Here is a 15,132-nt window from a genome sequence, read left to right as displayed (position 1 = left end):
ATGTCTTCTAAAACATGGTACACAGAACACAGAGAAGAGGTATTGGAACTTAAATTCAGAGCTGCTATTTTTATTGAGAATGTCATTTTGGACAAATCATTTAATCTCTCTAAACTCCAGTTTCTTCATCTTTAATATGGCAATAATAATACCTACCTCAAGTATTAATGAGACAACCTGAGATAGCCCCATGATAAGTGCCTAATACATAGCAAGCACTCAATAAATATTAAAAAGATAACTGTCCAATCAATGAAGGCATAGACATAAAATATCTCTCTTTTCATATTCATAAAGGTTGCAGTGTTGATAGAGATTTCATCTTCTTGAAATATTCTGAAACATGACATAACCATACATGCCCTCTTAAGTTTCAGTTGATGGTATTTAATGTTCACAGGATGAAATATAGGCTGATTATTCATGAGAGAAGTGACATATTTGTTCTGCTTATAAATTAAGGATCAAGATGGATGATCTATATATAAAGCATCTAGGGTGGAATTATGATCATCTTTGCAATGATCTCCTTATAGAAAATGAATGTTTAGAAAATACAACCTCATGCCCCAAATGAGATAGAAATACATTTAGATATGTTTGTTTTTTGGATTCAACACTGCTCATACATTTCTGCAAATGGTCTCTTTTTATAGACACTCTTTAATAATTCTTTCTAATTCAGATTGTATTTTTTGCTTACTTTGACCCTTTATTACACAAATGAGGGGTGAGCAATATCATAAAAAAAATTAATCTTCTGTTTTATTATGTGAAATTATCATTAGAACATAGCTATTATTTTCTATAAATAAGACAGTCAACTGGCTGATTAATTAGGCTCATTGGTACATAGCATTATTAAATGAACCGTTACATGCCTTTGGTACAAATACACAGAAATTATTGAACCTTTGTTTGAAATGGACATAATTCTAACTGTATTCACATATTTATTTGGCTGAATCATAATTCATGAGCTTCAGCAAGATTTCAGTGCTGTAGACATAAACATAATTTTTAATTATTTCAATGCTTTAATCTAGGTGACTTTGAGACTGAATTCATTGGTGCAAATTGCACCATGGCTATGTGTTAATGGTGATATATTCAACTCCATTCAAATCACAAATGGAATCTCACCTCACCTGTGTTGTGTAATGTTCCAGAATAACTTGTTACTTATTAAAGCATTGTCATGTACCAGACTTTGGAAATTTAAATAAATCAACTAGTCTGGGAAAAGAATATATGAATTGGTAACAATGATTCCGTTTTGACAAATCTAGTCTTTATTTGAAGAAACAAGGCCACATTCATCCAGAAACCCTCAATATATCTCAAGTCAAGTAAGGCTCTGTCATATACCACTACTGTGGCATGCTTTGAACTGAATCATAGTTATATATTTTAATGTCTTCCTTTTCTCTAATCCTCAGACTGTGAGTGGTAATTCCTTAGTACAGTGCACAAATTCCTTTTCTATCGATGTTCCAACGACCTATCTAGTTTCTTCCCTATCACTCCCTTTTACCACATCCTACATCTTGACATGGTAAAGTGTCTCCTGGAGTCACAAACCCTTTCATGATCCTGTGCCCCTGACCATAGTTATCCTTCAATCTAGATGGAACTTCTATTTCTTCACCTAGGAAGGTATTTGTCGTCTTCCTAAGATACAGCTCAATTGTCAGCTTCTTATGAAAGCTTTACTCAACCTTGCAGGCAAGCTGTCACCCGCTTCCCACTTGCTTTCTGTAAGATCTTGCTCACATCTTCATGTAGAATAGCTCTCATTGTACCAGAACTTTTTTTTTTTAAATCCTTCTTCTCTGCTGGCACAGTGGTTCTCAATATCTATAGTGTGCATAAACACCATATGGATACTGTGCTAAAAATGTGGATTGCCGAGCCCCATTCTTCAAATTCTGAATCAGCTGGCCTCAGCAGGGGCCTAGAAATCTGCAATTTTATTTGCAGGTATTTCTGATGCAGAAGTCTAGGACTATACTTTATGAAAAACTATATTAATTGTGAATAAACTGGTGTCTGGGCTATGTCTTATTTGTTTTGAATACATAGGTCTAGAACAGTGACATTCAATGAATGTTTGCTGAATAAACGAATGAGTAGTTTTAAAATACTATGTAATTTCTTTGTGAATAATTTATAAGCTGCCTGAGAGTATAGCCATGCTGTTTTGTGACTATGTTAACAACTGTTCTCATGGAATTTTAATTAGTGGTCCAATGCCAATTTAAAGTTGCTACTGAACTTTGTCTTTGGTACTCTTTTTTTTTCAAGAAAAATTTTAAAGTTCTTGATAAAGAAATATAAGATATGCTAGGAAGTATAACTAAGAATTAGTATTCCAACAAAGTTTTAAGAATTAATATTCCAGTAAAGTTTTAAGAATTAGTATTCCAACAAAGTAGCTCCAAATCAACAAGAGAAGGCCTAAATAAAAAGGTGAACTGTTACAGAGATAAATGTACATTTCTGTGTTTAGGTTAAAAAAATCAATTGCAAAGATGCAGGATGGTTGTAGAACTGGCTTGACAGCAGTTCATTGAGAAAGAACCTAGGTTTTCAGGTAAAAACAAATTCAATAAAACTCAATAATGTGACGTAGCCACTTAGGAAAAAACCACATGGTCAGATGATGTTGAAGGGCTTTAAAGCAAGAAGCACAGGATGTAAGAATGCCAATTTTTTTCTGTACTGGTCAACTCTCATCTGTTATATTGTACTTCAAAATCTCTGTGTCACAACTTAAGGTGGAAACTTGGACAACTGGAATGGTTTTAGAAGAGAGCCACTAGGGCATTTGGTGAAATAGGAACCACAATATACCAAGAACAGTTGAGAAAAACCATATCTATGTGGGTATTCACCCTGGACACTGGCTTGTTACTGGTACGGTAATGTTGCTCAACAACAACAAAAAAATCACAAAATATTAGCATTATACAAAAATAAGTAATTATTTGGGTCATGTGCTTTGGTTTGATTGGAGGTTCACTGATCTAGGTTGGGGTTATTGGGGTTTCTGTTCTATGCTATGGATGGAGCTGGGCTTGGTCTCCATGTGGTCTGGGCTCCCCCATGTGCTCAGTCTGGAGTCCAGACTAAGGATGCAGCAGCTAACCTGGGGAAGTTCTTCTCATGGCAATGGCAAGAGAGCAAGTGGGAAACATAGTCCTGTTCACGAGTAAGTATAGAAGTGGCATTATTCTATCAGTTAAAGCAGGGTACGTGATAGCGAGCAGTCAGGAAAACATACTCAGCTTATTTTTTGAGTGGGACTGAAAAGTCACACAGCAAAGGATGTGAGCACAGGGAGGTGAAGAACTGCAGCCAAGAATGTACTCTACCACACTCTGGATGGATACTGAAAGAGGGATATTATCTTCATAAAGAAAGGCTGATATGTGGGAAAAAGCTAGATGTATTATTTGTAGCTTCACAAAGCTGATTAGTGATCAATGTATATAAATGGAGGTTACAGAGAAGGAGATATTCCTTCAGTTTATGAGTTTCCTTTTAAGCTGAAGTATTAAAAAAATGAAGTAAAGTATTGGGGAAGCAATATGGTATTAGTACAAAGAGCCCAGTTTCGAGAATTGGACAGGAATCAGTTCAAAGCTTGGACCTTTTACTAGTAAGCTATAAACTCTTAAGCAAGGTAAACATTCTGAGTCCTAGTTCCTTTATTTGTAACATGAGTATCAAACTATCCACATCATTTGATAATGTTTATGAAGTACCTAATATAGGCACCTGCATATAGCAACTGGTCTGTATTGTGGCTGTTATTATTAGAAATTATCTTTAGTATTGGTCAAGTGTTCCCTGCCCAGCCCTTCACACATCTCTCTTGCTTCTTTCACACATCTTCTATAACTAAATCATACTGAATATTATAGAATACAAGTCTACTATTACTTATACTTGTATACCAGGTCCAAAAGTTCTGAAACTAAAATTGTTTTCTTTAACTAGGTGTCTGAAACCATTATGTAACAAAACTCTGATCTAAAGTGATAAGAAGTGATTTATAGCTATGTATATTCTATAGTTATTCATATATTTTATGCATGCAGAGGTCGGTATTCATATATTGAAATATACTCATATATTTCAATATAATAATATTTAATATATATATTTGGTCCAGATACCACTGAAAATGATATCCAATATATAGTATATGAATTGTATTACCTTTATAAAATACAATTCTGAATATAAAACATCTGGTCCACATTTTGCCCAAGGTTTCCTTTTTCCTGTTGAAGGGTATTTCTAGTTCTAAACTAATCTGCTGAGGAGAAATGACTGACATGCTGACATGTCCTGCTCTTAATAAATGGTTAAGCAGGTTTCAGTTACTAATTGGGATACTTCCTTAAAAGTTCTTTGGGGAGACTTTTCATTCAAATGACTAGGGAAAATGGTTTTTCTAACATCTCATTAGAGTCTTAGAAAAATAACCTTAATGGTAAATTTTGAAGTAAAAATGATTATTTAAGCAGGTAGTTTAGTTATCATTGAAATTAACCTTAAAGTAAGAAAAAATTAACAAATACAATGACTACATAATGAATAATTTGATGAAAAACACAATTTATTTCCCAAAACTAATAACAGTTATTCTAGATGCCTAAAATAAATATGACAGATGAGGACAATAAAAAAATAGTTTGTATCGAGAGCTGAGTCACACTCTGATGAGATCAATTTAAATAATACCACATGCAGCATTTATGCATGCAGACAGAGGTCTATAGATGGCATGAAAATGCAGCTAACTTGTAGAATAACTGTGGGAAAAATCTCAAATCCAATAACTGTCTGTAAATTCAATGCCATCATTGACTAGTGTTTGAGACATAAAAGAATTGAATTACGAAATGAGGGTGAGTCATTTTACAGCAAATACTGTGCCACTTAAATGAATAGGACAAGCTGTTATATACTTAACATTATAACTTTTATTAAATTACAGGGTAACTGCAGTGCCTTATACTTAAGTTTTCACTAGAAGGGTTTCTGTAGCCTCTTAGTCTCATATTAAAATTGTAGCCTAAAAACAATAGTTAATATAAAATAATTTCATTCCTTTTTTTCTTGCTTAGAAGTATCCTTTGGTCAGAGCCTTTTGAAAAGCATGCAAATAATTCGCTACATTCTTATATTGAATGCATATTCTCCCTGGTATGTTCAGGTACATGACAGAAACCTGAATTGAAACAATAAATTAATTTAGATTTTAGACAATATCTGTTAGTCTTTATGTCTGAGGTCTCTGGAGTCAGCAGACATGATTTTGAATTCAACATTTACTACTTGAATGAACTTGAGAAAGTTACTTAATATTTTTAAGCTTCAATTTCTCTCTGCCTCACATGTCTTTGCAAGGATTAAATGAGATAAAGTGGCCTAAATAATTAGCATAGCAGCTAGAACAAAACTAACGTTACTTATTATGACTCATGATTTCCAACTAGCCTCTGAACAACAGAGCAGTAGTTCCTATCCCTTAGGCTCTGACACTTGAGGAGCTAAGAATTTGTGCATGGGGGTCTAAGAACCCGTTTTTTCACTGCATATTCTGCCTTTTTTGGATGTTGTGCTGGATCTTTTCCACTTCTACTCTTCTCTCCAATTGCTCTAAACCCTGGAGATGACTAATGGCAACTTATCTACTGGGTCTCTCACCTGCTGCCTCCTCACGGGTTCAGCCAAGGGGAGCAAATGGTAGGAGACTGGAAGGAGAGAAGTGAGTGTGATCGGCGTAATAACCGCCTGGAGCTTCCTCCTTGTGGGATGGAAGTGGCTGCCATTCTGAATCAGCTCCTATCAGGAGCCCTCTTTGACAGCTTTCTCTCCTTTTTATTCCTAGTTTTGGTGGCAAACACCCTGCCCCAGGGAAATAAGCACCAGGGTACTGCATTGTCTCTTCTGGTTTCGCTATACTCTGTCACTGAAAATAGTTCCCTTATTAAATTCTCCTTAAATAATCCTAATTTAAGAGTCTCATTTTTTCCCTACACTGTAGACCCAGATGTATAGACAGGTATTCAGAAAGGGTCTACGTCCCAGAAAACTTTGAGAACTATTGACTCATATATCAGAAGGAGATATATCTTTGCAATCAGCAAATTCTTTCATTAATTTACAGAAAAGAGGATTCTCTTTTTGCTTCAGGAAAGTAAAGGCTTCCATTTTTGATATTTTGCTTATTACATCACCCTGTAGTTAAAAAATTTACACTGAAAAATTATAAATTCTTAACATTTTGCATCCCAATTAAATTGCTGATAGAATAAAATATTGGAATGGGTCTTTTGACTTTCATTTGCAATATTACTATTTGTTTCTAAGTACTGTTAATGAAAGTTTCTCTTTTCTACATCTATTATTTGGCTCAGTATAAATTCTTGCTTAAAATTGGGCATTAAGAAAAAGCAATTGGTTGGTAAAACCTTATGAAATTACATAATTTCAGAAGATTGATCTCTGAAAATGTTAATGACTTTGAAGAATACATTAATATGTTAAAATGCGGTATCAATATATGAACAGAATTTAATATTTGGTCCAATTAAAGGTGTTAATCACAGGATGTAACTTGTCTTCAGCCAAAGACTTCAAGTAATTGAGTTCCTCTGGCAATTGCAATACTAGTACAATTTGAAGCTTGCCTACTAAATTCGTCATTTATTTCTTTACTTTTTCTCCTCATAGACACAGAGCAAGAAAAAATGATGGCTGGAGACCAGTACTTAATGTCATTTAGTAGGGCTGCCTCTTAAGGACTCTTTAGTGAAGTTCCTTTTCTGTTCTATTTGAAATTTTCCAGAACTAAAGACACCTTATCAGACAAGTGGGGATTAGTTAAAATTGTTATAGCTTCTGAACTTCAAGTGAACCTTTATAGGGTTGTTATCTTGTGTACTTCCCTTAGACTCTCTACTGAAAATGATATAATTATTCCATTTTGGCACCTGTCAGATTCTACTTTATAATTTTCGCAAATTCTGTACTCACTTGTGCTGACTAACTAGTCAATTAAAGATAATTTTCTCTAAATATTTTTTGTTTTTTATCTCAGTTCTCCTAAGTCACCAGTATAATCTATTTTTTTTATCTTTAGTCAGCATTTATTCTGATTTTGACCATGACAATGTTAAAATAATATTCATATTGTTTGTAAATAATAAGGAAGTTTTATGCACATAGTTATCTTTATACTATTTCTTTAGAAATTTACTTTGCATTTCCTTCCATAAATCCAAATCACACTTAAAATCCAACTTGAAAAAAAAAAAAACAATTCTAGACTCTTGTAGATAATGATCTTTCACTTCTAATTTCTAATACTTGATTATCTTATAGTAGTTCTTTCACTTATATTTATTTAAATATACATACGGCTTGCAAATGGCTCCTCAAACAAATTTTTTAGGAGCAAATATTAAAATATATTTCAAAATTTAAAAAAAGTATTGTCACTATATGGTAAGTGTACTTTCTGACACACAGAATTATTTAAAAAATGCTCATTTAACTGAACTGTTAATCTTAACTTCTGCTGACATAGCTGGATCAACAGAAGGAATCTGAAAGTGGGGATTTAATACATTATGTAATAAATTTTCTCAGTGTTTATCCATTTGTATTACAAATTGGTATTAAAGTTAAGAATACTTCCACACAGAGTTTTCTGAAATAATAGTGTTAATTTTATTTATTAATGCATTTATTTTTATTTATTTTTATTTCATTTCTTCTTTACTGAGAACTTCTAGTGTGCCATACACTATACTAGTATTGAAGCTATGTTTTGGCCAAAATACATATTTCATAATTATTGTAATAAAAAATATTATTTTATAATAATTATAATACAGAATATTAGTATCATTTTGACTAATTTCATGACTTGATTTCTTTATCCTTTTTTATTTACCACTAAGATATCTCAGAAATGTAAATTTTAGTCAGTAGAGATGATACATATAATTCTGAATATTGTATTCTCTTTGAGGGATGAGACTCTTATTTGTTGGTATACATTAGGCCGATAATTCATTATTCAACAATCATCTAACCCACACATATTCTATGAAAGACTCAATGCTAGATAATGTAAAGGACATGATGGTGCACCAGACAAGGATTCTGGGCAAGAAGTAAGAGTGGTAAGGGAGAGTAGTACACAAATGATCCCAATATAAGATACAGAAATTGCCAAATAAAAATGAAGACATGGTGTTACTGGAATTCAGGGCAGATACAGGTTATTCACAAATAAAGAATTGAGGAAAGACTTTTTGGAAGAGTTAGATTTGAGCTAGACCTAGAAGAATGGGGAGAATTTAGTCATAGAAAATTGAATGGATAGTAAAGGGAAAAGAGAAGGTAGCACAAAGCACATAGAATGTGTCCTTTTACATATAAATCATACTTTGTTAAAACAAAAGTATTTTCCAAAATTATTTTATGTTGCCATTATTTTTTATACATAATCACGTGCAATTATTTTAGTACTCACTTTTAGAATATTCACATATAAATTATCCTAATTCCCAATTTTTTCTTCTTCTTTGTCTCTTGGCATCAGTTATGCCTATTTATATTTAACCAGAAGAAAGATGTATAAAGTTCCTTACTTTCAGAAAACTATTTCAAAATCTTTACAAGCTAAATGTAGCTCTGCAGAGCTTCAACAAGAAATTATTTTACTCATATTCTGGTTGTTCGTAGTGTGGTAATTGTGCTTTCTACCAAAAAGTTTCTGAAAAAAGTTACAGAACTTTATTATCACTATTGTTATGTACTAATATACAACAATGAACTAGCAATTTAATTGAAAATATTAGTTTTAAGTATGTAGCCAAGTTGCATATACTGCTCTATTTAGTGTCTGTGATGTAATGCTAAACTTTCCCCAATCTTAAATAACTGTGCTGTGTTCCAATACATAATTGGGATAATTAAGATATTACCTATAGTAAAAGCTCTTAGTTTATAATGATTTTTCTATTTAACCTACTGTAAATTCACCAATTACTAAAAGTTGAAGATGTCATTTTCATAATGATATCTTATGCTTAGCTTTAAAGGTATCAGCTCACACTCATCTTTCTCCTAATTGCCTATAGTATTCTCTTTAAATAGAATTTCCCTTAACCCCTTTCATTATGCTGTCCCTCAGGCCACAAAAAATGCACACTTATGTAATACATGTAGATTTCCTCCACCTCATAATGACCTAAAGTTGTTTCTTTCTTTGTCACCTTCCCTCCTCTAAATATTACTTACTAAATCATTCAAATTTCTTTGGGTGTCAATATAGTTGATCAAAAAATGGTCAATTCTATAATGATTTTGTGACAATGAGTTCTATTGGTTTCTGTCAATCACAAATAGAATCACTTAATTAACCTCATACCAACTCCGACTTTTCCACGAAATTTGTAACTAGGTAAAAAAATTGTTTTTTCCAGAAAAAAACTTGAGACTGATTTTTCTAAAAATTCATTTGTTTTATATCAATTTTATTCATAACTGCAAGAGAATAGAGACAACCCAAATGTCTTTAAACTGGTAAATGAAGATACTGTGGTATACCCTTACAACAAAATACTTCACAGTAATGAAAAGGAACGAAACATTGATATGCATAACAACATGAATATCAAATGCATTATGTTAAGTAAAGAAGCCAGACTCAAAAGGCCACATATTGTATTGCTTCTATTATATGACATTCCAGGAAAAAAACAAAACTGTATTGACAAAAAAACAGGTCGTGGTTGCCAAGGCCTGGGTTGCTAAGCTGTCTGTAAAGGTCCATGAGGAAACATCTAGGACTGATTAAAATGCCCTGTATCTTATTTTCGGCGGTGGTTACATGATAGTTTGCATTTGCCAAACTTATACAACCATACCCTCAATGGGTAAAATTTAGGCATATAAATACTACCTAAATAAATTTGACTTTAAACAAGCAAAAATTCATTGACATCACAAATTTTGAGACAATCTAAAGAGATATATTCAACGAATCATTTAGAAATCTATCATAAAGGTAAGGAATTCTTGATTCATTAAGATATTTTATTAATTTCCCTGTTTTCAGAGCACCAATAACATCTCCTTATCTTTTGTATTACAAATGAAAATTACATTTTAGAGAAAAAAGTTACATTGAACAAGTAACTTGATTTCATTGTCTTAATTATGAAGTCACTAAAATAATTTCTAAAAATAACAGTATTTCATTAAATACACACTTGTTAATAAGTTGATTGGTTATGATAATCATCTAGTCTTAAAATAACACACTATTTCATTATTAACAATTGCAAGATTATCATCTTTTACCTCTCAGAGGAAACAGCTTGATTCAGAAAGACAATGGAGAAAAAAACATGACTAGAAACTCTCACATAATATAACTGATATTCAGATACAAGAAATAAAATAGCAGGATTAAAAATAATCCTGGGAAGGATGCTTTAGACAGTAAACGCCTTACCTTTGTGTTTGTGTAGCATAGCTGTTATCATATGTCTCATAAGTCTGGTCATCATATTCACCCCCGTAGCCATCATCATACCCCTGAAGCAGAAAATGGTGGAAAGACCTATTAGCAATCAATTGGATTAATTGTGACATGTTTTTCCTTAATTGAGATTTTATATGAGATTGATTTAGATTTTAGGTTTGGTTAGTTACTCTGCATCAGAGTTTACTAGATGAATAATTTCCACATGACTTTGAATAATATTTCATGGATTGGATATTAATGTTGAATAATTAAATTCAGTACATCACTGAAGTATTAATACCTATGCTAGGATGTATTTAAAGTTTTGGTTAATACTAATGAAGATGATTTTAGAAATTAAAAATAAATTTTTCTTTTGAAAATATTATGGGTAGATAAAAACAAATGTGATAACCCAATGGTGGCACTAACATATTTATTACAACCCCATGGGAGTTTATTCTTCCCTTAATTGTAACTATAATTAAGACTGACACTATGAAATTCAGGATCTTTAAATTGTAATTAACTTTCTGTAAAAAATATTTAGTCATTATTGCTAAACGAACAAAAAAAATAGAAGAGAAAGAAAGGAAGGGAGGGAGGAAGGAAAGAAGGAAAGAAAAAAAGGAAGAAAGAAAGATAAATAAGCAAAATAAAGACCATTTATTTTGTTGTGCATTCTATGGTTTTTAAATCTCATAAGTAAAATAATGTTGTATGATGAGTTTGATTACCTGACTATATTAACACTAATAATGCTAATGTAGATTTGTCATTGCAGAATGTGCAAGCAACCTAGCAATTAAAAATTTTAGTTATCCATCACTCTGTGAATGATTTAGTTTTAGTTCCCTTTGTGGTCATTGGCTTTACTTTAAACTCTCTTCATTCATCTTGATTACTACCTACTTCTGAAAAATCGTTAGTTTTTCTGCTTCTGGACATTTGCTGGTGTGTTTTTTTCCCCTGGAATGTACTTCTATACCATCCCGCCAATTCATAACTTCATTTTAGTCTGGAGGCTTATAAATCTATCTTGTTTAGAAATGTAAACAGAAATGTGTAGATGTGAAAGTTACCACATTAATCTCAACTAAGATTCCTGAGATCATTTAATCTGAAGAGTAATATTTTTCATCAATTTAAAAAAGTTTTTAAAATATTATTTCTTTATTATTTTTCTATCTGGTTTTCTTTTTACAGAATATTTATATATGTGGTTTTCTGAGTATAACTTCCATTTCTTTAATTTTTTCATTCATGGTTTCCAGCTCATTATATTTTTGCTCTGTAGTATGGGATAGTTTTCATCTGTTGAAATACTACTGATTTAAAGGCCATTTTATAGCACATGATCTTCAGGAAGTTTTTCCTGCTCTTTCCAAGTGTATGGCAACTCTCTACTCTCTGAATTCCAATGGCTTGTGTTTTTTTGTTGTTATTATTATTATTTTTTTCCTCACTGGTACTTAAAATATCTAAATGTGTACTGTATTTTTCTTACAATTTTCTCTCTTTTTAGAGAATTTAAGTTCCTACATAGCAGGAACTATATCATAATCATTTTTTTTTTTTTTTACGGTGCTTAGCACAGGGTATTCCAGAGAGTATCTGCTCAATAAATATCTATTGAATTGTTACATTAGTACAAAGGAGACTGTTCTCATCCAGTATAGATATCGATTGACTCAAATCAATCACCACTAAAATAGAAATATTTCATATGATGGTTATATAGTCGTATTGCCTCTGTTTATGAATGATAGCTTTACTAATTGCTCTGTGGAAGACTTTTATTTTCTGTCTTCACTTACACTTTTATTTCTTTTAAGTCTTACACAGAAAATCCACAGAATATGTAGAAATCCTTGAAATTTTCGTTTATGTTGGCAAGTAAAATTAAAAGGAAATCTCAAATATATATGTCAGAACTTTACTCATTTGTTCGTGATGTGAACAACTTTGTTCTGAATTGGACAATGGTTTTCACATACTAGAAGAATATTTCCTCAATTTTGTGTTCTATGCAAAATGTAATGGCTATAGACATAATACACTTTAAATCTGCATTATTGGTGTTTTCTCCATCATTTTCTTCAGTCTACATAAACAATCTAACAAAAGATTAAGTCCTGGCTTTTTAGGTTTGACAATATCTGTGGCATAAGTACTCTCGCCATGGCTAATTTCAAGTTGTCAACATGATGGCTTTAAACACAGATTTGGAAAGAGATAAATAGTAGCACACCATTATATATTACTTCCACCATGCAGATACAATAGACATAAAAAGCTCAGAGGATAGATTATAATAAATAATTAGATAATAATGCCTTTTTAAATGTTAACTATGTCTTTAATGTAATTTATTTAATTTTAAGTATATATAACTTAATTTTTAATAATAGTTGTGTTTAACAAGCAATTCACAAAATTATTACAAGGGATCTCTCTTGTGAGCCAGCATGTCAGCTCTAGCATATCACCACTCTTGGTCTACTAGAGGAGACCAACAGAGATATAAAAAATTGAAATATCAATGGAAAGTGTTTCAATGGAGTATGCAATAGGTACTATGAGAACACTGAAAGGAATGCCTAAATATGTCTGAGAATTTTAAGGAGAACTTCTCAGGGAGGGCCTCATTGGAGATGGTGATTTATACATAAATATATATTTTCTAAGTGGACAAGCAGGTAGTATGAGAGCACTCCAATTTCTAAGAGCATCAAGTGTGAATGCATTGCAACATGAAAGAAAACATTGTGTTTGGTGACTTGCTAGCAGTTGGATCTAACTAAAGCACAGAATGCTTAAGAAAGGGTAGGCAGCTAGGCTAAATAAGTAGGAGTCAGGACTGAAGTGCTTCCTCTGCCATGGTAAGAAGTTGATCAGTATCCTATAACAAAGGAACCATGGAAAGGTTTCAAGCAGTGGAATAACAATATATAGAATGCATTTTATAAATTTCATTTGACTCTTTAAAAAAAGTCCAAGTCTTTTGGGACTAAGCTCCATTTTTCCCTCTACTTTCTTGAGCATGTTAATTATAGTCACTATAAAACCTTTGGATGATAACTATAACATCTGAATCATTTGTATCTTTATCTTTTCTCTTGCTTTTTGTTGATTTGATATTGTTTTTAGCATGCCTTATAATTTTTCACTGAACTCTCAGTATCGTGTATGTAAACTTATAAAGGATTTTGGCTAATGGTGTTTTCTTCCATCGGATTAAGGGTTCCTCTGGCAGGCAGTTATAATAGCAACAGATAACTTTGATGTCATGGAGAAATGGTTTCAGGCAACTGGATAGAAGAAATCTGAAGCTCACATAGTCTGGGCTAGAGCTGTCACTCTGGAAGTCATCAACCTATAGATGACAATTGAAATAACAACCATTGTTCAGAGTGTTTCCTGAGAAGAGCAACTTAGGCTACATCATACTTTACATGAGCATTGCATTATAAGCCCCACTTCCGTTCTTTAATTGGTCTTTATATCATTAGGAAATGAAGGCACAAACATCAACTGTAGTAAATATAATGATGTTTTCTACAAGAAGATCCTGTAATACAAAGAAAATCAGTCTTGAACTTATAAAAATAGACATTATCTTTTGAAGGGTCTGTTGTAAAATCCCCATGCCAATGTATTTCTTAACAGTGACCTGTGAGTATATCTGTGTGTATACTACCCGTTGACACTAAATAAAAAAATGCTGACAAAATGGGAAAGAAACATAAACAGAATATATATTAAATTTCCTCTAGAAATAGAGCTTTTCTAATTAACATTCACTTATAGAGTTTTTGAAGGTTTCTTGTAAAAGAGTTTAGAACATCTCTCCTCACATATTTTAGAAAATACTTGCTTCCAAATATTATATTATGTTATTGACAGTTTGGCTAATAATTACCGTATTCAATTTTCTTATTTTAAAAAGTTAAGTTGGACCATATGAAATTGCTATTTTTGTAGTGTGTACATATATATATATGACATATATTATACATACTATATATATATAGTATATACTTTTGAACTGTAGTTAAACCTAATATATTAGAAACTATAAAATGACATGTTTTTGTTAGCTAAAGAGAAACAAAAATGTCTTGGGATGCTAGTAAGCTACTGTAGCTTCTAGAAGAAACTCTTTTGAAAATTTAAATGGTATGAAATGTCATCCAGACTCTGTTATATTACCCACACTTTCTTTGAAGACTTTTAAATTCCACAGGCCTTGATGACAGAGTTAGCATTTGATTATTATTCTCATTTTGGGGTTTTATTTTCTGTAGAAGGTCAGCAGATATTAAAATAAAAAGGAAATAATGTGGAATTTTCTAAAACAATTATAGAAAAAAATAAAGTCAAGCTGCATGCAATCGAGAACCATAAAATATTCTAGAATTAAGTAATTTAATTATGAGGGTCGAGATCATAAATTTGTCACCAAACATTAAAATACTAGGCACAGAAGCAATTTGCAAATTCTGCCCTTTAATGTTATTGAATATAATTAACAGGTCAGATAGGAACATGACATTTAGCTTTCTTTATGA

At 31.9% G+C, this 15,132-nt stretch overlaps 1 protein-coding gene across 2 annotated transcripts in view; it reads right to left on the bottom strand.

Moving 5' to 3' along the window:
* The window catches only part of KHDRBS2 (KH RNA binding domain containing, signal transduction associated 2), a 511,685-nt gene that overhangs the window by 50,034 nt on the left and 446,519 nt on the right, over positions 1 to 15,132 (bottom strand). For both annotated transcript variants that reach the window (XR_002780626.1, XM_011361193.1), the window contains exon 7: positions 10,550 to 10,632. Coding sequence is in view for 1 of the 2 variants with exons in the window: in XM_011361193.1 (XP_011359495.1) it covers positions 10,550 to 10,632 (83 nt within the window). In the remaining variant the exon portion in view is untranslated. The remainder of the gene's footprint in view (positions 1 to 10,549; positions 10,633 to 15,132) is intronic.

Source organism: Pteropus vampyrus, unplaced genomic scaffold (assembly GCF_000151845.1).
Source record: "Pteropus vampyrus isolate Shadow unplaced genomic scaffold, Pvam_2.0 Scaffold64, whole genome shotgun sequence".
Lineage (NCBI taxonomy): Eukaryota > Metazoa > Chordata > Mammalia > Chiroptera > Pteropodidae > Pteropus > Pteropus vampyrus.
This window is presented reverse-complemented; position numbering and strand designations above follow the sequence as displayed.